Here is a 25,244-nt window from a genome sequence, read left to right as displayed (position 1 = left end):
GCTCCCATTGGCCCTCTCAGATAAATGTGAAAGACGCGATGGCACAATTCAAGTGAGAGTGGGGCAGATCTCCTGGGAGCTAGCCAGTAGTTATTTCTTAATCAACATCACAAAAACCCTTGGCAGATTGCTGTGGTTTCTTTTTCATAACCACAGTAATCCGGTGATGACACTTCACGAAGTATGTCATTGGCTGTGAAGCAAGTTAGGACATCATGTGGTCAGGAAAGACATGATTTATTTCGCTTGCATTATACTTCCTCTCCGGGTGCTTGGAGTTGGCGACTGAGGGAGCCTTTCAATATGTAGGTGAGTATCTTTGAACCAGTCAGTGCTGGAAAACAGCTTCAAACCCAGGACATTCCAATAGTTCTAAGGTAACAGCTGCCAACTAGTTACTAACATTTCAACAGCACCATTGCATAATTGAAATACCAGGTCCATACTTTACAGTAAATGACATTTAAATCATTTTGCAGTCGCAATGCTGTCAGAAAAATTAATGATTCTGAATATTCTAATCATAAAACCTGGGGCACTTCATAGAATCATAAACTATCTACAGTGCAGGAGGCCATTCGGCCCAACGACTCTGCACCAACTCTCTGACAGAGCATCTTACCCAGGTCCACCCACACCCCCTGCATTTACCATGGCTAATCCCCCTAACCTACACATATTACATAGAAATATAGAAACTAGAAGCAGGAGGAGGCCTTTCGGCCCTTCGAGCCTGCTCCGCCATTCATCCTGATCGTGGCTGATCATCGAATTCAATATCCTGATCCCCCCCTTCCTCCCATATCCCGAGAGCTATAGTTAATTTCTTCTTGAGATATATTGGGGCACGAGGGTTAAATTAACATGGTCAATCCCACTTGACTTGCACATCTTTCGGTTAAGGGGGGAAATTTAGTCATTCTAGCTGGCATCACCTGTACTGTCACAGATTTATGGGGAAATTACTCGATAAAGAGCTCTTTGAATTGGGGCAACGGGTCATTGTCCTGAAACGTTAACCCTGGCTCACTTCACAGATGCTGCTGGAGTGATGAGCGAGTGATGTGTATTCTGCTCGACGGTAGGTCCTTGGCTCATTATGCCTCAACCTGAATCATTTTCCTGGCAGATAGTTGGCTTGTCTTCCACTCTCAGGGGCAGAGCGAGGAGACAGGTCTCACGTCTACCTCAGTCGCAACAGGAATTGAACCTGTGATGTTGGTGCTATTCTGAACCCCAGTCAACTGAGCTAACTGACTCCTTATCCCCCTGACTACCAGTCAAGTGAGCTAACTGACTCCTTATCCCCCTGGCTACCAGACCTGCTCAATATTTCCAGCATCGAAGACATTTCGCTTTTTGTCTTTCAGTTGGAGTGCGCATTATCTCCAGTTTCTCTTAGGATTGCCAATGTTTTGCACTTGGACAAAGCTCAATTTCGATCTCTCCCTCCCTCTCTGAAACAAATCAAGGCTAGTTTTCCCATTTATTTATACCATGATGTGGGGTCCCTATTTCTCTGGCTGCTGAGTGATCGACCAATATACTGAATGGGGTCAGGAATTGTGACTTCGCCAAGGTGGAAATGGTGTCGTTTTGGAGTCCAGGTCAGGAGTGTAGCCACCCTAGACTAGTCAGCTGACCCTGGAACATTGGACTACTTTATAAGGCATAGAAAAATTACCAAAGGACAGTGTTTCTGGGGGTGGAGGATGGAATTAACCCCGATCACACACTGCCACTAAAGCAGGAATCTAAAGTCACATTTTTAAAAATAAAAGACATTTATATAGCACCTTTTTATGACACTTGCATTAAGTTGATCTTTCTCTACACCCTAGCTATGACTGCAACACTACATTTTGCACTCTCTCCTTTTCTTCTCTATGAACAGTATGCTTTGGCTGTATAGCATGCAAGAGACAATACTTTTCACTGTATACTAATACATGTGACAATAATAAATCAAATCAAATCAAACAAATCAAATGATCATCAACACCGGTGCCCCACAAGACTGTGCTCTCAGCCCCCTACTATACTCCTTATACACCTATGTGGCCAAATTCCCCTCCAACTCAATTTTCAAGTTTGCTGGTGACACCACCGTAACAGGTCGGATCTCAAACAATGATGAGACAGAGTACAGGAAAGAGATAGAGAATCTGGTGAACTGGTGCGATGACAATAATCTCTCCCTCAATGTCAACAAAACGAAGGAGATAGTCATTGATTTCAGGAAGCGGAGAGGAGAACATGCCCCTGTCTACATCAACGGTGATGAAGTGGAAATGGTTGAGGGTTTCAAGTTTCTAGGTGTCCAGATCACCAACAATCTGTCCTGGTCCCTCCATGCTGACGCTATAGTTAAAGCCCACCAACACCTCTACTTTCTCAGGAGGCTAAGGAAATTTGGCATGCCCATTACGACTCTCACCAACCTTTACAGATGCACCACTGAAAGCATTCTTTCTGGTTGTGTCACAGCTTGGTATGGCACCTGTTCTGCCCAAGACCACAAAAAACTACAAAGAGTTGTGAACGAAGTACGGTCCATCATGCAAACCAGTCTCCTATCCATTAACTCTGTCTACACTTCCCACTGCCTCGGAAAAGCAGCCAGCATAATCAAGGACCTCACACACCCCGGACATTCTCTCTTCCACCTTCTTCCATTGGGAAAAAGATACAAAATTCTGAGGACTCATACCAACCGTCTCAAGAACAGCTTCTTCCCTGTTGACATCGGACTTTTGAATGTACCTACCTCATATTAAGTTGATATTTCTCTACACCCTAGTTATGACTGTAACACTACATTCTGCACTCTCTCATTTCCTTCTCTATGAATGGTATGCTTTGTCTGTATAGCGCGCAAGAAACAATACTTTTCACTGTATGTTAATACATGCGACACTAATAAATCAAATCAAATCATCTCAAAGCACCTTGCAGCCAATAAATGTTGACCAGGACCATGGGTGAATTCCCCATTCTTCTTCGAACATGGAACATGGAATCTTTTGTGTCTACCCAAGAGGACAGACAGGTTCAACATCCCATTCAAAGGACGACCCCTTTGACAGTGCATCTTTCCCTCACGACTGCACAGGCAAGTAAGCCTTGATTTTTATGCTCAAATATTTATCTTACAACCAGCCTGAGATTTGCCCTTAGTGGTGTGAACGATAGCCTTCTGTTAATGAGGTGACTTTTTCCTGACCTCATAAACCTTGGGAGAATTGATGCATTGACAAGATGGGTGGCACGGTAGCACAGTGGTTAGCACTGCTGCTTCACAGCTCCAGGAACCTGGGTTCGAATCCCGGCTCGGATCACTATCTGTGTGGAGTTTGCACATTCTCCCTGTGTCTGAGTGGGTTTCCTCCGGGTGCTCCGGTTTCCTCCCACAGTCCAAAGATGTGCAGGCTAGCTTGATTGGCCATTCTAAATTGCCCCTTAGTGTCCTGGGATGCATAGGTTAGAGGGATTAGTGGGTAAATATGTGGAAAGGGCCTGGGTGGGATTGTGGTCGGTGCAGACTCGATGGGCCGAATGGCCTCTTTCTGCACTGTAGGATTCTATGATTCTAGGGTCAAATGACTTCCTTCTGTGTTGTAATGTTCTACCTGTCATGTGACCCTTGAGATGGAGTTGGAAGCAAAGCATTCAAAAGAAAACACTTCTGTGCCAATGTTCAAATGCGCAAAATATTCTTTATTAAAATAGCTTATTTTAAAGGATGAGTAGTGCAAAATACATAAATCACTCAATTCCCTTTATTGATGGCTTCAGTGGAATTTCATTTCAATACACAATTGTACAACACAAGCGAAGTTCGCTACTTGACAGATTAGAGTGGCAGTAACTTGTAGTAAAGTTTAAAAACCCATCAGAAACCAAACCGGTAATATGAAGGAATTCTCACACCACATCCAACACTTGCAGCAAGTAGGACATAAATCTAGGCTCACACTCCAGCTCATTACCACAAAGTGCTGCATATCAGGAGATCCTTCCTTTCGGGCGAGATATTAAATGGAGAGTTAAAACTGCACGTCCATCGAGAGCGGTAAGCAGCAGGACACAATGGCGCTCACTATCTGAAGGGGACCAGGGAGCTGTGGCTAACACTACCAAAAACACATTCACTTTTTAAAAATTAATTCATGGGTCACGTGCGTCGCTGGCTGGCCAGCATTTATTGATGTGGAGATGCCGGCGTTGGACTGGGGTAAACACAGTAAGAAAGCTTGTGTGGCTTTTGCTACCAAATAAACCTGTTGGACTTTAACCTGGTGTTGTTAAACTTCTTACAGCATTTATTGCCCATCCCTAGTTGCCCTTGTTCAGAGGACAGTGGAGAGTCAACCACATTGTGGATCCGGAGTCACATGTAGGCCAGACTGGGTAAGGACGGCAGATTTCCTTCCCTAAAGGACATTAGTGAACCAGATGGGTTTTTCTGACAATCGACAAATAGTTTCATGGTCATCAGTAGATTCTTAATCCCAGATTGTCCACTTTGGCAGGAATAGAAAAGCAGAATCTTATTTAAATGGAGACGGCAGAATTCTGCAGTACAGTGGGATCTGGGCATCCTTGTGCCCGTATCACAAAAAGTTAGAATGCAGGCTCAGCAAGTAATTAATAAGGTAAATGGAACATTGTCCTTTATTGAAAGGGGGATTGAATACTAGAGAAATTTGATAAACATACCAATGAGAGACTGCACCTGGAATACTGGCTTTAGTCTTCATACTTAAGGATATACTCGCATTGGAAGCAGTTCAGAGATGATTCACTCGGCCGATTCATGGGATAAAGGTGCAACGGTGAATTAATAAATTTAGTAAAAGGGGGAATAGCGCTAACACCCTGCAGTACAAAGTATAGGCTAATCAAATACTCTACCTCAAAGACCTAAGATGAGCAGAACTTGACAGGAAGGTTGTTTACTTGTTAGAAGAACAATCTCTAGCTAGGAGATAATAGCCAAGCTTTGGGTGAAAGGTATAATAAAACAAGATTAGAAATTAAACAATGTTCTGTGTACTGACTGACCGTGTAAGCAGTCTGTATCTGTGATTTGGTAGAGGGAGCTGTATTAGAATGCTCTCCCTGTGAGAACTGTATTAGAGTTCCGAGCTGCATCAGAGAGTGCTGCTTCAGAGGTTTCTCTGGGGCAGTTCCCTCCATACTCGAATCATGAATAAACAATTGTAAACTGCGGTTAGCTGGAAGAATGCCATCACAAACAAAGGCGATGTGTTGTGAGGAAAGGTTGAGTAGGTTTGAGTAGAGTTTAGAAGAAAGCTGCTGTTTTTGAAACATCAAAGATTGAGGGAAATTGGTGGATGCTGAGTTGATGTTTCCTCTCATGGGAGCATCTAGAACTGGAGGTGTAATTTAAAAATAAGAGATCTCCCATTTAAGACAGAGATGAAGAGGATTTTGTTTGAGGATCGGTCGTCTTTGGAATTCTCTTCCACGGACAGCAACAGAGGCTGAGTCATTGAATACATTCAAGGCTGAATTAGACAGATTTCTGATCGACAAGGGAGTTGAGGGTTGTGAGGGACAGGCAGGGAAGTGGAGTTGAGGCTAATCAAATCATCCACAATTTTACTGACTGGTGGAGCAGGCTCAAGGGGCTTGCATTTGATCTAATAAAAGTTTTAAAGTTTATTTATTAGTGTCACAAGTAGGCTTACATTAATGCTACAATGAAGTTACAGTGAAAATCCCCTAGTCGCCACACTCTGGCACCTGTTCAGGTAAACTGGGGGAGGATTTAGCAAGGTCAATGCATCTAACCAGCACGTCTTTTGGACTGTGGGAGGAAACCAGAGCACCCGGAGGAAACCCACACAGACACGGGGAGAATGTGCAAACTCCACACAGACAGTGACCCAAGCCAGGAATCGAACCCAGGTCCCTGGCGCTGTGAGGCAGCAGTGCTAACCACTGTGCCACCATGCTGCCTTAATAAATAAGTATTTATAGCACAGAACCAGGGCTATTTGGCAAAGCAAGTCCATGCCCATCCTACTTAATCTTGTCTATCAGCAGGTTGGTAGGTCAGTGAGGGTGTGGGGAAGGGAGGGGGAATTCTATTAACCTTGAGGTTTGATGAATTTTTAAAATTTAATTTCAGTAGCACTTTCAGCAATTGATTGAGCTTCAAACTCTCCGCCAGGAATAGAGTATTATAAAACATTTGGAATCCATAAATACACTGAGGCAGGTTCTAGTTCACTGTACAAGCAACACTCTCATTACGTTGTCATCACCATTATGATATTGGCAATGAGAATAACTGTCTAAGCCTGGTCATGTTGAATGGACAGCTGATGTCCTGATTCATAATACAAAGGATTTATTACATCCAAAATGAACAACCCTTCAGCAGACAGAAAAAGGTTAACAACAGATCACTGGGTGCCATTTCCCATCACACACACACACTGCAGATGCATGATCGCTGGAATACAAACATAAAAAACACTCAGGTCAAGCAGCATCTGAGGAGAGAAACAGTTAACGTTTCCAGTCAATGATAAACCTTCATCAGAACAGAATCCTCGACCTGAAATGTGAACCCTGGCTCTCTACTCAGGTGACGCCTAACCTGCTGAGTGTTTCGGGTATTTTCTGGTTTTTATTTCAGTTTTTCCAGCATTATTATTTTGCCTCTGTATTTGGTTGTTGAATACGGTTCATGCAGTGGGCCATTGCATGTGTTCATTTTATTTCTTTGTTGCAGAGACATTTAAATGTGTTAGATACAACAGATGGCTAACCAAGGTGTTACAGCAGAGCTACCTCAAATATTTTCTGTCACTCGCTTGGTCTGATTTTCTGCCTTTCTCTCCTGGAATCACTCATTCTCCTGAAATTAAAAACCTTCCGACTATTTAAAAAGTCAGAATAAAAAAAGCTGATTTAATATTGCATTAACACCTGGATCACCAGCTTAGGCTGGTAATGTGCAAACAGCCAGAAGATGGCCACATAGAAAGCTGCTGCTACAGACCTTAGCATGATACAAGATCATTGATCAAACCGTTCTTTAAGGCTGAAGAACTACACACGTTACAATTTAAACATGGGTCCAAGGTTTCCATTCTTGAAACCACAGATAAAATGAATAATAAAGGGAAATTGCATTCTATTTCTTCCAGGGTTGCAGACTGCGTGGTGATCATGCCATTGCGAAGATTGCACCATCTATTCACTGATCACAACAAACACAAGATAATATGTGTTACTGATCAATAGCACAAGGGTTAGGAGGCCAGCAGCTGAAAGGATTAATTTTAAACCCTCAAAGGGAGTCTGACTGGACTAACCAGTACTCAGCAATATTACACTATATAATTATCTAGAATAGAGTTCACCCTGGGGCATGATTTCTATTCACACTTGTGACTGAGAATGGCGGGGGGGAGGGGGGCTGCGGTGGTGGCTGGGTGACTGGTCCCGGTGCCAATTACACAGCAAGCATCCAAGTGAATGACAAACTGGACATAAGGGGCTGAATGGCCCACTCCTCCTCTTGGTATTGCAAGGAACATGGAGCGCTGAAATAATTTATAGCTAATTAACCCAAGTGTGGATCATACAATCAGCCAGTAGCTGATTTAGTTTGGGCAGGCATCGTGATCGGCGCAGGCTTGGAGGGCCGAAGGGCCTGTTCCTGCGCTGTACTGTTCTTTGTTCTAGCACAATATAAAGTATTTCAGTCTTTTTTGGTAGCACAATAATTAGCACTGCTGCTTCACAGCGCCAAGATCCCAGGTTCGATTCCTGGCTTGGGTCACTGTCTGTGCGGAGTCAGCATGTTCTCCCTGTGTCTGCGTGGGTTTCCTCCAGATGCTCCGGTTTCCTCCCACAGTCTGAGAGACATGTTGGTTAGGTGCATTGACTCGAACAGGCGCCAGACTGTGGCGGCTAGGGGAATTTCACAGTAACTTCATTGCAGTGTTAATGTAAGCCTTACTTGTGACTAATAAACTTTACTTTATTTAAAGTTGGACCCTTAACCGTGCTGAATTCATTTAGCTACTTTCTCAAGGGCAACTAATTTCAGAGGGTGCACCTTGATAACTGCACAAATACAAGTCATCACAAACTGGGAACATGTTTTGTTAATATTATAAAATAATAATATTAATAATAATCACGATGCCTGCCCAAACGAGGACTGAACCTGATCCTTTCCTACTTCAAAACAATTGTGAAGTTTTATTTCCTGTAAACTAGGTGAGTTAGGTTAAAATGTTCAGCGAAACTGTGTCAAAAGTTGAACTCTGCAAATTGGTCCTTGCCATTTGATTTAAAAATTGGGAATCACTTTCATCGTACCCCTGCCCTAACATCAATCTCAGTCTTGGATACTTCCACTGGATGTAATCCACACACCTTCTGAGTATGATGTGGAGATGCCGGCGTTGGACTGAAATCCCACTTACCTGACGAAGGAGCAGTGCTCCGAAAGCTAGTGGCTTTTGCTACCAAATAAACCTGTTGGACGATAACCTGGTGTTGTGAGACTTCTTACTTTCTGAGTAGCCACTGCTTTTTGGGAGTGTAGTGGCACCTTGGCACAGCGGGTAGCACTGTTGCCTCTCAGCACCAGGGACCCATGTTCAATTCCAGCCTTGGGTGACTGCGCAGAGTCTGCATGCTCTCCATGTGTCTGCATGCGTTTACTCCGGGTGTTCCACTTTCCTCCCACACTCCAAAGATGTGCAGGTTTGGTGGATTGGCCATGCTAAATTGGCCCTTAGTATGCAAAGATGCGAAGGTTAGGGGGATTAGTGGGGCAAATACATGGGGCTACATTTTATTCCTAAATGGTATAGCATCATACATCAGAAAGGAACCAGAGGTGGAGTGGGGGCAATCTGTTCTGCTGCCTCCAGGGTACTCGCACCTGATAGCTGCAAGTGAGTAGCTCTTATTTCTCATGAAATTCCCAGAGGGTTCAGTTCAAGTGGGCTACGTGACAAGTGGCGTCACAGCTGACCTTGATTCTGTCTTCACCCAACATACAAATGCCTGCTCGCTCTGCAGGGTCACTGCATAGGGACAAAGTATGGGAATGCTAGCCTGACTGTGGCTGCTTCAAAGGGTCCATCATTTGAGCCGGGATCCAGGATACAAAACACAGAGCAGCGACTGAACGAGTCACCTCCCTGGTTGCACGGCTCAATTATTCACCGAGGAGTGCGCAGAGGAACAAACAGGTGGCTGGGAAAATGACAGCCTGCAAATTTAAAAAGAAATTAAATTGTTATCTTTGAGGCAGCTTGAAATGGAATAAGTCATACAAGCTGAGTGACTCACTGGAGTTTGAGTTAGCAGGAAGCACAGTGGGAGGGGAGAGCTTGAACCTTGCATTAATATTCAAATCATACTTCTGCTCATGTCAACTTGCAAATAGACTTCTAAAGAGAGAAGTGCAGGTGAAAACACTGGACCCATTTACAGTGCAACTGGATGCTGCTCAAGGATGAAAGGGAGGAAAGGTTAGGGGCCATTCAGGTTGATTGGATTAAAATTGGCTGAATGACCTCTCTCATTTGCAATTCTTGTCATTTTAGAACTGAACAGAGAGTGTTTACTACATAATCCAGGCTGACAAGCTGGTGCCTTATTGAAGAAGCGCTACACTGTCAGAGGTCACATAGCAATCAAAATGAACACAATTCAACAGTTCAACTAAAGACCCTGGCATTCAAACGGCACATTATAAAAATTGGTATTTACGTGGCTTGTCTGCCTGTACTGTCTTTTAACACAGATGCTTATAACTGGACCAGCTGCCTGTGTGCTGTTATAGACTTCATGTCCTTTATACATGCATATTACCCCACATTATCATCATTATTCACTGTACTGAGGTGCTGTTCCAATTTAAGATAAAGGAAAGTTGAAAACAAGCTTGCTCACAACACAAAGTACAGCTGGTGTTATTTATTTAAATACTGGCAGAGGATACAACTCAGAATGAGCCCCAACCCAAACATCTGCCTGTTTCAGATGCCAACAACACTGTTGTACATTTTAGGGTTGCGTTGCAAGGTTAATTTTAATCAGGATTATAGGGTCCCAATGCCAGTACTCTACTGAACCAGTCATATGGCCTTTAGATCATTGGGGAGGGGTGCAGAAGATGATAGCAGGCAAAGCAAACAAACATTGACAAAGGTTTAATAACTGACAATGAAAGGTCAGCTTGAAACCCAACCACACCAGATCTGTTTCAATATCCATTCTCTGGATCCCTGGAATGAAGAGCTTGTGGTATGAGGAACGGTCGAGGACTCTGGGTCTGTACTCTTTGGAGTTCAGAAGGATGAGGGGGAATCTTACTGAAACTTACAGGATACTGCGAGGCCTGGATAGAGTGGACGTGGAGAGGATGTTTCCACGAGTAGGAAAAACTAGAACCAGAGGGCTCAACCTCAGGCTAAAGGGATGATCCTTTAAAACAGAGATGAAGAGGAATTTCTTCAGCCAGAGAGTGATGAATCTGTGGAACTCTTTGCCGCAGAAGGCTGTGGAGGCCAGGTCATTGCGTGTCTTTAAGACAAGAGATAGATAGGTTCTTGATTAATAAGGGGGTCAGGGGTTATGGGGAAAAGGCAGGAGAATGGGGATGAGAAAAATATCAGCCATGATTGATTGGCGGAGCAGACTCGATGGGCCGAGTGGCCTAGTTCTGCTCCTATGTCTTATGGTCTCTGCACATTATTTTTAAGCAGTTGTGATTTTTGTAGTGTCCCCATTACTCAGAGTGAAAAGAAAGAGACTTTTATTGCAGTGTTTTAAGTAATGGTAAAATGACAGGCCGTCACAGTTCTGTACCATAGCTCGGTTTAAAATACTGTGAAACAACACCCTCTAGTGCCAGAAAATCGATACTGCAACAGAACGAAGCCCCCTCTCAGATTAAAAGATCTTTTCAAAGTACAGGCAAGTAAAATGGACTTGGCTTTTGCCACGGTGGTTAATTCAGGCTCCATCTCCAACAATGCCCGACGTGAAATTACTGAGCCAGCTCCAACAGAAGATCAAAAATTCCACTCTGGTGCAATCCGTTCGAAGCCAGATCGGAATCTCGACTTAAATTTTGTTTTACACACTGCAACGTTGTCATCTTTGGGACCAACTTAACGCTCGAAGCTAAATATACAAAACATTCAAGTAGCAAAGTACAAAATAAAGTCATTCGTATAGTGATTGACAGAAAATCCTTGGTCATCTAGGCCGCTGATCACACAGCTTAACTTTCACAAATACTCCGGTCATTGACAAGGTACAGAGTGGCGAGCACACTTGTGCTGCCCACACCATACAAATAAAGATCGCACAACTGAAGTTCAGATCTTCGTCCTTTTAACCCAACCCCTGAAATTTACTCAACCCAAACAGTTGCAGCATTCCCACTGTCCATCCAGCTCGGCATATCGGAATGAAATCAGGATCAATGGCGGTGCCACTTAAGCTCATCATCAGCTGGAATGAGACTGTATTTAGGGCGCCCACAAAGACATCAGTTTCCATCAGGAACAAACCTAATTCCAGCAGCGAGTGACAGGTTCTCCTTGCAAACCGCTGTCAGTCTGTGTGATTTTAGCTGCACACAGATATTAGGCTCTATAATTAATGCCTGGTTAAATCCCAACAAATACTATTATTGCCCGGACACTGACTCACTTAATTGAATGTGGTATGAAATGAGCATTCAACTTAAGACAATCCAATCTGTAAATCATTCCCTATGTTTATATATAAACCACCACCACCACCCCCGATTAGATTCCAACCCGTAACTTACTCCCAGCTATCCATTATTCTATATATAAACTCCCCCCTCAACCCTTTGATTGGATCCAACTTGTAACTCAGTCCTTGGATATCCAGAATTCCTGGGCAGCAGCTGGAACATATTGCAACACTGTCCTTGAACTCTCTATTCAGTTAGAATATTAGATGGTGGCTGGTGATGTTTTTCTGATTATCAAGCTGATTTTAAGTTTCCATGAGCTTTATTTGTAATAGTGGATCTTAATTTTCTTTTAAACCTTAAAGTTGGAATTTGAAAAATAATTCACGCCACAAAAGAGCAGCCATGATAAGAGTATAAAAATTCTGGGCTGTCACACAGTGACGGATCACAAGCCGTGTTCATTACCCAAGGAGGCAGAGAAACCAGAACGAAATCTAGCCGTGTCATTTAGCTTACAATAACCCTAAAAAAAATAATTTTAGATACATCGTTGCTTCCCTAGCACCCACCTTCAGAGCAGTATAATTAAATTAATTATAGTCAAAGCATTTACATTAGCACTGTTAAGTTATACATTAAAAATATAAAAATATATTTACAATCAGAAGATATGTTGCTGCACTTTACGGTTTTAAATAATATTTTCTGCATTTTGACAACCAGTGCATCATGGCAAACTGAAGGGTCATGGATTCCCTCTTCCTTTGCCCTGCTAGGGTGTGCGAGGGATATGCAAGACTTCACAATGCAGATCTTGTACCAAGAGTGTCAATGAATTGTTCCATAACACTGTCCAGAAACATCAACCATATATAGTTACCCTCTTAATTCACAGCAGCGCTGCACGAGCAGCATTGCACACAAGGACGTACATTTATATCCACCTGATCCTCATTATTTCAAATCAATTGTGCCCATTAAAAATTTTACTTGCGATTACTGGAGCCTGCGGTGAGCAGCAAGGTGCAATACGACAACATTCCAAGCTGCTTCCGTGTCCCTCTTACTAGCCAGTTTTGGAATCCAGAATGAAAAGAGCAAAAAGTCAAAAGGTTTTTTTTTTACAAAGCTTTTGTCCAAAAGGAGAAAGCTATTTGCTCAGACCAATCAATTGCTGAACTACTCTGCCAGCTTCATATCAGATTTCAGACTAATCTTTACTTGACATAATCGAGATATTACGCACATAGCCCGTGGCAATTATCGATGGTCAACATTGACACACTAAATCTCTATCTTCTTCTTGGAGAGGTAACCATTGTTGATCTGGTTCATGATGACGAGAGCTGGAATCAGCGGAATGATCAGGAAAAAGTACCACAAAATCCCGTTAACCTGGGCTTTGAACCAGTCCGAGCACAGACCCAGCACCACCGTAGCTGTGGCCATCAGGTAGGCCACCAGACCACACGTGGCATGGTAAAGTCGCAGCCTGGCCACGGAGTAGGTGTTAATTAACTTTGGAAACAGGAGGCAGAGACCACACAGCAGCTGGCCACAGACCGCGATCACAGTCCCTACTCCCAGGATGCTGTGCCACGAGGTGAGGTGTGGGGACTCTGAGATGTTCTTGCTGGAGACGATGAAGACAAGACCGATCGACCCAAAGATTGTGGCAAAGACCTGCATCATCCAGTGAATTCGTACCTTTGCTTTAATTGAACAAAAGAAGAAGGGTGAACTGTCCTGTGAGAAAGTCAGAATGGCTTCTGTCATACAGAAACAGACCTGGAAAACAAAACAGACACACGTTCATCAATGCAATTCAACTTCAACACTACTCCAGAGACAGGTGGCCATGGGTTCAGACTGGCACACCATTGTTGTAATTCTTATCCCTTGAGCAGCTTTGACTTTCATCACCACGCTATTGGCAACTGTGCCTTCAGCTGTGTAGGCCCCGAACTCTAGAATTCACTTCCTAACCATCCCTTTCTTCCAAGTCAACACCACAAAACCTACATTTAGTCTAGCTTCTGATTACCTGACCACAAACCTCACATATCTCAGTGCCAATTTCGGTTTGATAACACTTCTGTGGAGAGCGTTGGGGTGCTTTACCATGTCAAAGGCATCATATAAATGCTAGCACTTATTGTTGTGTTAACATAGACACTATCCTTGGGCATTAAAGGTCCAATGGCATTTACTGAAGAACAGGCCAGCGTCTGGTCCAACATTTCCCTTAACCAACACCACAATACTGGGCAGTCTGTGTGACGTAGACACAACCACTCAGAGTCAGAAAGTTTTACAGCATGGAAACAGGCCCTTCAGCCCAACTTGTCCATGCCACCACTTTGTTTTTAACCACTAAGCTAGTTCCAATTGCCCGCATTTGGCCCATATCCCTCTATAGCCACCTTACCCATGCTTTTTAAAAGACAAAATTGTACCCGCCTCTACTACTACCTCTGGCAGCTTGTTCCAGACACTCACCACCGTGTATAAAAATATTGACCCTCTGGACCCTTTATCTATCTCTCCCCTCTCACCTTAAACCTATGCCCTTGAGTTTTAGACTTCCCTACCTTTGGGAAAAGATATTGACTATCTAGCTGATCTATGCCCCATATTATTTTACAGATCTCTATAAGATCACCCCTCAGCCTCCTACATTCCAGAGAAAAAAGTCCCAGTCTATCCAGCCTCTCCTTATAACTCAAACCATCAAGTCCCGGTAGCATCCTAGTAAATCTTTTCTGCACTCTTTCTAGTTTAATAATATCCTTTCTATAATAGGGTGACCAGAACTGCACACAGTATTCCAAGTGTGGCCTTACCAATGTCTTGTACAACTTCAACAAGACGTCCCAACTCCTGTACTCAATGTTCTGACCAATGAAACCAAGCATGCTGAATGCCTTCTTCATTATTCTGTCCACCTGTGACTCCACTTTCAAGGAGCTATGAACCTGTACCCCTAGATCTCTTTGTTCTATAACTCTCCCTAGTGCCCCACCATTAACTGAGTAAGTCCTGCCCTGGTCCGATCAACCCAAATGCATCACCTCGCATTTACCTAAATTAAACTCCATCTGCCATTCGTCAGCCCACTGGCCCAATTGATCAAGATCCTGCTGCAATCCTCGAGAACCCTCCTCACTATCCGCCATGCTACCAATCTTGGGGTCATCTGCAAATTTACTAACCATGCCTCCTAAATTTTCATCCAAATCATTAATATAAACGACAAATAACAGTGGACCCAGCACCGATCCCTGGGACACAATGCTGGTCACAGGCCTCCAGTTTGAAAAACAACCCTCTACAACCACCCTCTGTCTTCTGTCATCCAGCCAATTTTGTACCCATTTGGCTACCTCACCCTGGATCCTTATGCAATAACCTACCATGCAATACCTTGTCAAAGACTTCACAGTGCACCAACCTCTGCACGTCTCAGGATTAGACCTCAGGAACATTTCAAATGCTTCATTACATATGAAGAGTTGAGATTTGATGAGGCAATATATAAATTCAAACCTTTAAAGTTTAAAAAGTCATGTTAGTGAAGTATTCCTGAACCAGTTGATCTGATTTGACTTGTCACATTAGTATACAATGAAAAGTATTGTTTCTTGCGCAGTATACAAAGCATACCGTACATAGAGGAGTGTTAACAGTCATTGCTAGGGTCAACTTATTTTGAGGTAGGTCCATTCAAATGTCTGATGGCAGCAGGGTAGAAGCTGTTGAGTCGGTTGGTCCTGATGGAAGAAGGTGCAAGAGAGAGTGTCTGGAGTGGGGTCCTTGCCTATGCTGGCTGCTTTTCCGATGCAGCAGAAAGTGCAGAGTCAATGGATGGGAGGCTAGTTTGCATGACTGGGCTACATTCACAATCCTTTGTCGTTTTTGCAGTGTTGGACAGAGCAGAAGCCATACCAAGCTGTGCTACAACCAGAAAGAATGCTTTCTATGGTGCATCTGTAAAGGTTGGTGAGAGTTGTGGTGGACATGCCAAATTTCCTTAGCCTCTCCTGAGTAAGTAGAGGCGTTGGTGGGCTTTCTTAACTATAGCGCCCGCATGGAGGGACCAGGACAGGTTGTTGGTGATCTGGATATCTAGAAACCTGAAGCTCTCGACCATTTCCACTTTGTCTCCATTGATGTAGACAGGAGCACGACCTCCACTGCGCTTCCTGAAGTTGATGACTATCTTCTTTGTTTTGTTGACATTGAGAGCGAGATTATTGTCATCGCACCAGTTCACCAGATTCTCATTCCTGTACTCCATCTCGTCATTGTTTGAGATCCAACCCACTATGGTGGTGTCATCAGCAAACTTGAAAATTGAGTTGGAGGGGAATTTGGCCACAGTCATAGGTGTATAAGGAGTTGCCTTCTCCCCATGTGGATTTAACCGAATTGGAAATGGTTCTCAAGGTTACAGAAAAAATTCTGAATGTGAATTTATTTTGTATAAACTTCCACCTTCAAAGGATAAACTGGAAAATGTTCCAGCTCAATGTGGGTCAAATGTCGACTGGTGGGCCACCTCCCAATGCAGAGCTACAGTCAGATATGTTGATAGGATTAGATGGAGTAGAATGGGAGGAAGTTTGTACGGAGAAGTTGGGCCCAGGAGCACTTCCAGTCCTCTGGTACTTTGGACAAGTGGTCATTCGTCATGTGCCGTCCTACATAAATGAAAATTAGTAAGCAACTCAGCAGCAGGCCATCACTGGCAAAGACTATTCCTGTCCTTAACAGATATCCACAAGTTGCAAATGTGCACGGTGGCATAGTAGTTAGCGCTGCTGCCTCTCAGCACCTGGGTTCAATTCCAGCCTTGCGTGACTGTGCGTGAACGTTCTCCCTGTGTTTGCGTGGGTTTCCCCCGGGTGCGCCAGTTTCCTTCCACAGTTCAAAGATGTGCAGGTTAGGTTTAGATTGGCCATGCTAAATTGCCCCTTAATGTCCCAAGATGTGTAGATTAGGGGGATTAACGGGGTAAATTACGGGTATAGGGCCTGGCTGGGAGGCTCTGTCGGAGAGGTGATGCACTCAATGGGCTGAATGAACTCCTTCTGCACTGTAGGGATTCTGTGGGTTCTATGAATTACTGATAGTGGTCACGAGTGGGGAAATCTGGTGGTTTTCCCTTCACTAGCCGAGGACCAGAGACACGGTGCTGCCCGAAATTGGCCAGATCAGCAATGAATGACAATCGAAATTGGTGCTCATTCAACGACCCAGCGAGGCAGCTACTTACAGCTACACGTTGACTATTTCTAGGTTCGGAAAGTACACAAATTATGCAGAAGATGTTTTCCACTTGCCAATAACAGCTACCTAGAGTGAGGAAGAACATTTTAACAGCTTTGCTTTCACCAAAGGAAACTTGCACATTGCGGCCTTTAGTAAACTGAAACGCCAACACAAATCCAGTATTTCATTATCTAATCTTATGAAATTAATTGTTAAACCACAACAATTAATATATTTTTCTTTGCTCATTTTTAGTTCTTCTATGCTTGGGTGGAAGGCACAAGATCACTTAACTCCCACAGTGCTGGAGCAGCAGCAGTTCCTGCAATAATGCTCGTGTTCCGAATATGTGTTTGTTGTCAAAACCAGAGCGCACTGGTAGGTCTGGTGCTGCCACGCCGGTTCAGGAGCTTCATAACCCACATCTTCCTTGTGTTTTCACATCTGTGACCATCAGCAAACTGCATTAATGATCTCACATCTTCCGTCGGAAAAAGGATACGAAGGTCTGAGGTCACGTACCAACCGACTCAATAACAGCTTCTTCCCTGCTGCTGTCAGACTTTTGAATGGACTTAGCTCGCATTAAGTTGATCTTTCTCTGCACCCTAGCTATGACTGTAACACTACATTCTGCACTCTCTCCTTTCCTTCTCTATGAACGGTATGCTTTGTCAGTATGGCGCACAAGAAACAATACTTTTCACTGTATGTTAATATATGTGACAATAACAAATTAAAGATTCCCAGGTATATGGCAGCAGCAGCATCTCTCTCTTTGGGAGGAGGGAACTAAGCCACCTCTTTGGAAAAATGTTCCGTACCTAGACAGGTACCACCATTATCTTGAAGAGGAGTCAGGAAAACTCAGCTGGCACATGCTTCCCCATGGTGTGAAAGAGCCAGTTTTCAAGGTGTCATAAATCCATGAAAGTACAGGTCTATCAAACTGCTTTATGATTAAGTCTACGCAGTCCAATATGGTGAAAGCAGAAAGCTGCTTTTGTCTGTACGCGATGTGCCCATAATTTAGTGAAGTCCATATATATCTATAGAGGTGAGCATTCAATGACAAATAAAAAACACAAGTTGCTCTCCCAAGAAAAAAACAACGTAGCCCATTACAGCCGCTTTTAAAAGAGCATACCAGATTCATACAATAAGACATAGGAGCAGAATTAGGCCACTCGGCCCATCGAGTCTGCTCTGCCATTCAATCATGACTGATATTTTTCTCATCCCCATTCTCCTGGCTTTCCCCCACAACCCCTGATCCCCTTATTAATCAAGAACCTATCTCTGTCTTAAAGACACTCAATGACCTGGTCTCCACAGCCTTCTGCGGCAAAGAATTCCACAGATTCACCACTCTCTGGCTGAAGAAATTCCTCCTCATCTGTTTTAAAGGATCATCCCTTTAGCCTGAGGTTGTGCCCTCTGGTTCTAGTTTTTCCTACTAGAGGAAACATCCTCTCCGCATCCACTCTATCCAGGCCTCGCAGTATCCTCTAAGTTTCAATAAAATCCCCCCTCATCCTTCTAAACTCCAATGAGTACAGATCCAGAGTCCTCAACCGTTCCTCATACGACAAGCTCTTCATTCCAGGGATCATTCTTGTGAACGTCCTCTGGACCCTTTCCAAGGCCAGCACATCCTTCCTTAGATATGGGGCCCAAAACTGCTCACAATACTCCAAATGGGTGTCTGACCAGAGCTTTATACAGCCTCAGAAGTATGTCCCTGCCCTGCTGTCAAGCAATGCACATCTTTCAAACATTTAGTTGACACTCAATGGCACATCTGTAGAAATCACCGAGGCTGACAACTGAGGTGGTTTCTTTTTGGAGGGGAAAACAGCTTCACTGAATCCAGGTTAGCATCCGAGATTGAAAATGAGGGGAAGAGCTGTTCTTATGGAATTGGTGCTGGAAGCTCAGCACTCATAGTATAAAAGCAGTTCATGTGCATGCCAAGAAAATGTTTTAAAGCACTTCAGGCAATGAATTACTCTGAGCAGAGATAAGAACATAATAAGAGCACATGGCTCCTTCCGGTACAGGCACGATGAGCTGAATAGCCTTCTTCTGCAATGTAACAATCCTGTGATTTGAGCCCGTTCCACCATTCAATACAATCAAGGTCGATCTCCTGTCTCAACTCCACTTTCTTGCTTGCTCCCTGCATCTCTCGATTCCGGGAAACCAAAAATCTGTCTATTTCAGCCTTAAATATACTCAACAATGGATTATCCACAAAATGATGGGGGAAACAATTACAAAGATGCATTTGAATGAAGAAAATTCTCACCCTCTTACCATGAAACTATACCCCCATGTTCTAGATTCCTCATGATGTGGAGATGCCAGTGTTGGACTGGAGTAAACACAGTAAGAAGTCTCACAACACCAGGTTAAAGTCCAACAGGTTTATCTGGTATAATTATTTGTGCTACCAAATAAACCTGGTGGACTTTAACCTGGTGTTGTGAGACTTCTTACTAGATTCCGCAACCAGGGCAAACAACCTCTAGCCTATTGAGCGCCTTCAGAAGCTTTCAATCAGATCACCTCTTTTATTTTTAAACTCTTCAGAGTTCAGGCCCAATTTACTCAGTCTCTCATCCAGCAACCAGTTTTGTTGTATTGCTCCCAACACAAGTATATTCTTCCTTAGACACGGAGACCAAAATTGCACGCAATACTCCAGGTGCGGTCTCAACAAAGCCGCTTACAACTGTAGCAGGACTTTCTTGTTCTTGCTACTCCAATCCCCTCACAACCAGAGTTATCCATCCACCCACCTCCCCACAAAGTCCGGGGGGATAATTTCAACAACTCCTGGATTTCTCCCACGATCCAAACTAAACAAGGCCAGTTACTTAGACTGTTAGTGTCACAATTGCCAGTCTCATCACATTGCTCCTGGGTGCCTATTTTTATTTTAAACCAGCGCATCTTGTGGCGTTGCACATGTAGAACAATAAGTTTCATTTATATAATGGCTTTAATGCAGCATAAAATCCCAATACACTTCACTGAAGCTTTATGAAACAAACTTTGACAGAGCCACACACTAGCAAAGGTGACTAAAAGCTTCGTCAAAAAGATAGGTTTAAGGAGCATCATAAAGGAGGAAAGGTAGAGAGGTGTAAGGGTCTAGGGAGGAAAGGTAGAGAGGTGTAAGGGTCTAGGGAGGAAAGGTAGAGAGGTGTAAGGGTCTAGGGAGGAAAGGCAGAGAGGTGTAAGGGTCTAGGGAGGAAAGGCAGAGAGGTGTAAGGGTCTAGGGAGGAAAGGCAGAGAGGTGTAAGGGTCTAGGGAGGAAAGGTAGAGAGGTGCAGGGGTCTAGGGAGGAAAGGCAGAGAGGTGTAAGGGTCTAGGGAGGAAAGGTAGAGAGGTGCAGGGGTCTAGGGAGGAAAGGCAGAGAGGTGTAAGGGTCTAGGGAGGAAAGGCAGAGAGGTGCAGGGTTTGGTGGCACGGTGGCAAGCGGTTAGCACTGCTGCCTCACAGTGCCAAGGACCCAGGTTTGATTCCCAGCTTGGGTGGCTGTCTGTGCGTAGTTTGCATGTTCTCCCCGTGTCTGTGTGGGCTTACTCAGGGTGCTCCGGTTTCCTCCCACAATCTGAAAGATGTGCTGGTTAGGGTGCATTGGCCATGCTAAATCCTCCCTCAGTGTACCCGAACAGGCGCCGGAGTGTGGCGACTAGGGGATTATCACAGTAACTTCATTGCAGTGTTAATGTAAGCCTACTTGTGATGAAGGAAGACTAAGTGCAGTCTTCAAATGCAGTTAGAGGGCAGGATGCACAGATGCAACGAGCCCTCATTTTAATGCCAAACATTCTTGCCTTACGATACTTCAATTAGAAATTCTTATGCCCACATTTATAATGGAAACTACCCATCTCAAATTGTCGTTATGTGGTTAAATCCTCCTGCTAATTGTGACATTTTTCAGCACCTCCATAGTTCAGGTGAGTGCGAGCAATTTATACAGGCAGTCCATGCAAACAGGTGGTTTTTGAAAAACCAAGTATTACTGTGGCACCCTGCAGGCCACAAGCCCTGCACGTCCGGACTTCAAACCATAAGTAACATCGATCCGCTTGTACTCATTCCTTGGTTTGCCCAGTTTGAATTGAGCTTGGACAGGTGGCACTGCCATTGCACGAAAAACCAAAAGCTAAATCCTTTAAAGTTCCCGACTCAGAATGGGGACAGGATTGAAGCTTCATGAGTGATCCCAAGAGTTTGGGACACCTTTGCGGAAAAAAAGTCAGGAAACACTTTTGTGAAAACTGCTCGCAAAAGAAATCCACAGTAAATTCATCAATACATAAAGTTTTCTCTTGTTAAAATTATTTATATTTCAAAGTATTTTAATGCTACTTACTGCTATAGCCATGCAGGCTGGGTGCCAGGAGAAAAGGCCTGGAAAAGAGCAAATATTCAGATGGTGAACATTACGAGTATCGCACCGAGCCCAATCCAGAATAAAATATGTTAAGATGATGTGCCATGAAAAACACTGTTTAAGCAGCACACACTATTCTGGGCTCTGATCAGCAGTTGATACTGCTCTTGGCACAGTGATCAGCGGTGGAAAAGGAACAAGAATCTTGTTTTTAATTCTTGCATGGGGTGTGGGCATTGCTTGCTGGGTCAGCATTTATTGCCCATCCGTAATTGCCTTTGAGGGGGCCATTTAAGAGTCAACCACATTGCTGTGGATCTGGAGTCACACGTAGGCCAGACTGAGTAAAGACAACTGATTTCCTTCCCTAAAGGACATCAGTGAACAGGTAAGTTTTTAGAGCAATTCATGGTCATAATCAAACTTTTAATTCAAGACTTTCTCGAATTCAAATTTCACCACCTGCCATGGTGGGATTTGAACCAAACTCCCGAGACAATTACCCTGGGTCTTTGGATTACTGATTCAGTGACAATGCCAATACTTCACTTCCTTCCCAACCTGCAACTGAATCAGCCCAGGCTGAGAGGAGGAGCGTCCTCTTTATCTCCTTTAAACCTCCTGGACTGAGTGAAGCGTCTGTGGGCGGACAATTACACAACAGAGCATTCCCCATTAGCTGGGAGTGGCATGAGATGGTACATGGAATTTGGAAAGATCGCACTGTTGAAGTAGGAAAGCGCTTCCAGTGTTTGCCAAGTTGCCCATTAGAAAGGAGTTTTAATTTGGATCTGACCCGTGCTGTGTCCAGTGGGACAATGTACAGGGAGCTTTACTCAAACTCCTTTTATTCCCTCTGTTCCATCCCCTCTTGCCTATCACCCCCACCTCCAGTTCCACATATTGATTCAAAAAGGGATAGAAGGCAGGATTGGAAACTGGATCCCATATTTGTTTTAATTCATTATCGGGACGTGGGCGTGACTGGCAAGGCAGGTATTTAGTGCCTATTTTTTAATTATCCGAGAAGATGGTGGTGTTACACCCAGTTTACCTCCCACGCTCTTCTCCACATTACACACTCCCCCAGTTTACCCCCTCTCTCTGTCGTTAGCCCCACTGTGTACCATCACCAGCCACTCTCCATGTCAATCCCCTCTCCACCCCCACCCCTCTCATTACCCACTCATCTGCCCCTAGTTAAGTGGCAGAGCAGTTAGCACTGCTGCCTCACGGTGCCAGGGACCCAGGTTCGATTCCCGGTTTGGGTCACTGCCTGCGTGGAGTTTGCACATTTTCCCCGTGGGTTTCCTCCGGGTGCTCCGGTTTCCTCCCACCGTTCGATAATGTGTGGGTTAGGTGGATTGGCCGTGCTAAATTGCCCCTAATGTCAGGGGGATTAGCTAGGGTAAATGCACACAGTAGCACAGTGGTTAGCACTGCTGCCTCACAGCGCCAGGGACCCGGGTTCAATTCACGGCTTGGGTCGCTGTCTGTGTGGAGTTTGCACATTCTCCCCGTGTCTGAGTGGGTTTCCTCCGGGAGCTCCGGTTTCCTCCCACAGTCCAAAGATGTGCAGAATGAGTTGACTGGCCGTGATAAATCGACCCTAGTGTCAGGGGGATTAACCAGGTAAATATGTGGGGTTATGGGGGTAGGGCCTGGGTGGGATTGTGGGCGGTGTAGACTCGATGGGCCGAATGGCCTCTTTCTGCGCTGTAGGGATTCTATGAAATGCACGGGTTTATGGGGACAGGGCCTGGGATTGTTGCCAGTAAAGATTCGATGGGCTGAATGGCCTCCTGCACTGCAGGACTCCCCCGGTACTCACTGGTCCCCAGCCGGCTCAGGGTGCCCAGGTAGACGCTCACAGCCGCCGCGCTCACATGCGCCGCCACCCCGGCCGCTTTCCTCAGGCACGGGAGGAGGCCGCAGGCCCGCGGGCCGCCCGGCTCGGCCCAGCCGCCCGGGGGGTCGGGCAGGCGCTGGGGGCTCCGCATGTCCGGGTCCGGGGCGGGCCTCGGTGTCCCGGGTTGTCCTGGTGCCGGTGTCCCGGGACTGCGGCCTGGGTTCTCCCTGAGTCTCACATCCGGGGCGGCACCGCTCTGACTGACAGGCGGCTCAGGTGAAGCCACCTTCCCCCCCCCCCCCTCATCTCACCCCCCCACCCCCCCTCATCTCACCCCCCCACCCCCCTCATCTCACCCCCCCCTCATCTCACCCCCCCCACTCACCCCCTCCTCCCCCCATCTCACCCCCCCTCCCCCCCTCCCATCTCACCCCCCCTCCCCCCCTCCCATCTCACCCCCCCTCCCCCCCTCCCATCTCACCCCCCCTCCCCCCCTCCCATCTCACCCCCCCTCCCCCCCTCCCATCTCACCCCCCCTCCCCCCCTCCCATCTCACCCCCCCTCCCCCCATCTCACCCCCCCTCCCCCCCATCTCACCCCCCCTCCCCCCCATCTCACCCCCCTCCATCTCACCCCCCCTCCCTCCCATCTCACCCCCCCTCCCCCCCATCTCACCCCCCCTCCCCCCCATCTCACCCCCCCCTCCCCCCCATCTCACCCCCCCCTCCCCCCATCTCACCCCCCCTCCCCCCATCTCACCCCCTCCTCCCCCCATCTCACCCCCCCTCCCCCTATCTCACCCCCCCTCCCCCCCATCTCACCCCCCCTCCCCCCCATCTCACCCCCCTCCCCCCATCTCACCCCCCCCTCCCCCCCATCTCACCCCCCCTCCCCCCCATCTCACCCCCCCTCCCCCCCATCTCACCCCCCCTCCCCCCCCATCTCACCCCCGCCCATCTCACCCCCCCCTCCCCCCCATCTCACCCCCCCCTCCCCCCCATCTCACCCCCCCCCCATCTCACCCCCCCCTCCCCCCCATCTCACCCCCCCTCCCCCCCATCTCACCCCCCCCTCCCCCCCATCTCACCCCCCTCCCTCCCATCTCACCCCCCCTCCCCCCCATCTCACCCCCCCCTCCCCCCCATCTCACCCCCCCCTCCCCCCCATCTCACCCCCCCTCCCCCCCATCTCACCCCCCCTCCCCCCCCCATCTCACCCCCCCTCCCCCCCCCATCTCACCCCCGCCCATCTCACCCCCCCCATCTCACCCCTCCTCCCCGCCATCTCACCCCCCCCCTCCCCCCCATCTCACCCGCCCCCCCCCCATCTCACCCCCCCCTCCCCCCCTTCTCACCACCACCCCCCCCGCCATCGGCCCCCCCCTCCTCGCCCCCCCCCCTCCTCGGTCCCTCCCCCCCCTCCTCGGTCCCCCCCCCTCCTCGGCCCCCCCCCTCCTCGGCCCCCCCCCAGCCCCCCTCCCCGCCCCCCCCCAGCCCCCCTCCCCGCCCCCCCCCCTCAGCCCCCCCCACCCCCCCTCCTCGGCCCCCCCACCCCCACTCCTCGGCCCCCCCCCCTCCTCGGCGCCCCCCCCACCCCGCCTCCTCGGCCCCCCCCCACCCCCCCTCCTCGCCCCCCCCCCCCACCACCCCCCCTCCTCGGCTCCCCCCCACCCCCCCTCCTCGGCCCCCCCCACCCCCCCTCCTCGGCCCCCCCCACCCCCCCTCCTCGGCCCCCCCCACCCCCCCTCCCCGCCCCCCCAGCACCCCTCCCCGCCCCCCCAGCCCCCCTCCCGCCCCCCCTCCTCAGCCCCCCCGCCCCCCCTCCTCAGCCCCCCCCGCCCCCCCTCCTCAGCCCCCCCACCCCCCCCTCCTCAGCCCCCCCCACCCCCCCTCCTCAGCCCCCCCCACCCCCCCTCCTCAGCCCCCGCCCCACCCCCCCTCCTCAGCCCCCCCCACCCCCACTCCTCAGCCCCT

At 47.0% G+C, this 25,244-nt stretch overlaps 2 protein-coding genes across 5 annotated transcripts in view; one reads left to right on the top strand and one right to left on the bottom strand.

The window, feature by feature from the left end:
• The window catches only part of amigo1 (adhesion molecule with Ig-like domain 1), a 50,641-nt gene extending 32,822 nt beyond the window's left edge, over positions 1 to 17,819 (top strand). Inside the window, exons 3-4 of one of the 4 annotated variants that reach the window (XM_078206725.1) lie at positions 15,662 to 15,735; positions 17,267 to 17,819. The gene's annotated coding sequence lies outside the window, so the exon portion shown is untranslated. Of the gene's footprint in view, positions 1 to 9,608; positions 9,675 to 15,661; positions 15,736 to 17,266 lie in introns of those variants that run through there. The other 3 variants (XM_078206726.1, XM_078206727.1, XM_078206729.1) reach the window with 3 other exon arrangements.
• On the bottom strand, positions 9,957 to 23,518 carry cyb561d1 (cytochrome b561 family, member D1). The gene is made up of 3 exons (XM_078206732.1): positions 23,254 to 23,518; positions 21,402 to 21,439; positions 9,957 to 13,528 (listed from the first exon to the last, which is right to left on the bottom strand). Exons 1-3 carry the CDS (start codon positions 23,420 to 23,422, stop codon positions 13,025 to 13,027), a joined length of 711 nt encoding a protein of 236 aa, XP_078062858.1. The 5' UTR covers positions 23,423 to 23,518; the 3' UTR covers positions 9,957 to 13,024.
• Between the last annotated feature and the right edge of the window lie 1,726 nt (positions 23,519 to 25,244).

The sequence above is a fragment of the Mustelus asterias genome, unplaced genomic scaffold (genome assembly GCF_964213995.1).
Source record: "Mustelus asterias unplaced genomic scaffold, sMusAst1.hap1.1 HAP1_SCAFFOLD_1742, whole genome shotgun sequence".
Classification (NCBI taxonomy): domain Eukaryota; kingdom Metazoa; phylum Chordata; class Chondrichthyes; order Carcharhiniformes; family Triakidae; genus Mustelus; species Mustelus asterias.
This window is presented reverse-complemented; position numbering and strand designations above follow the sequence as displayed.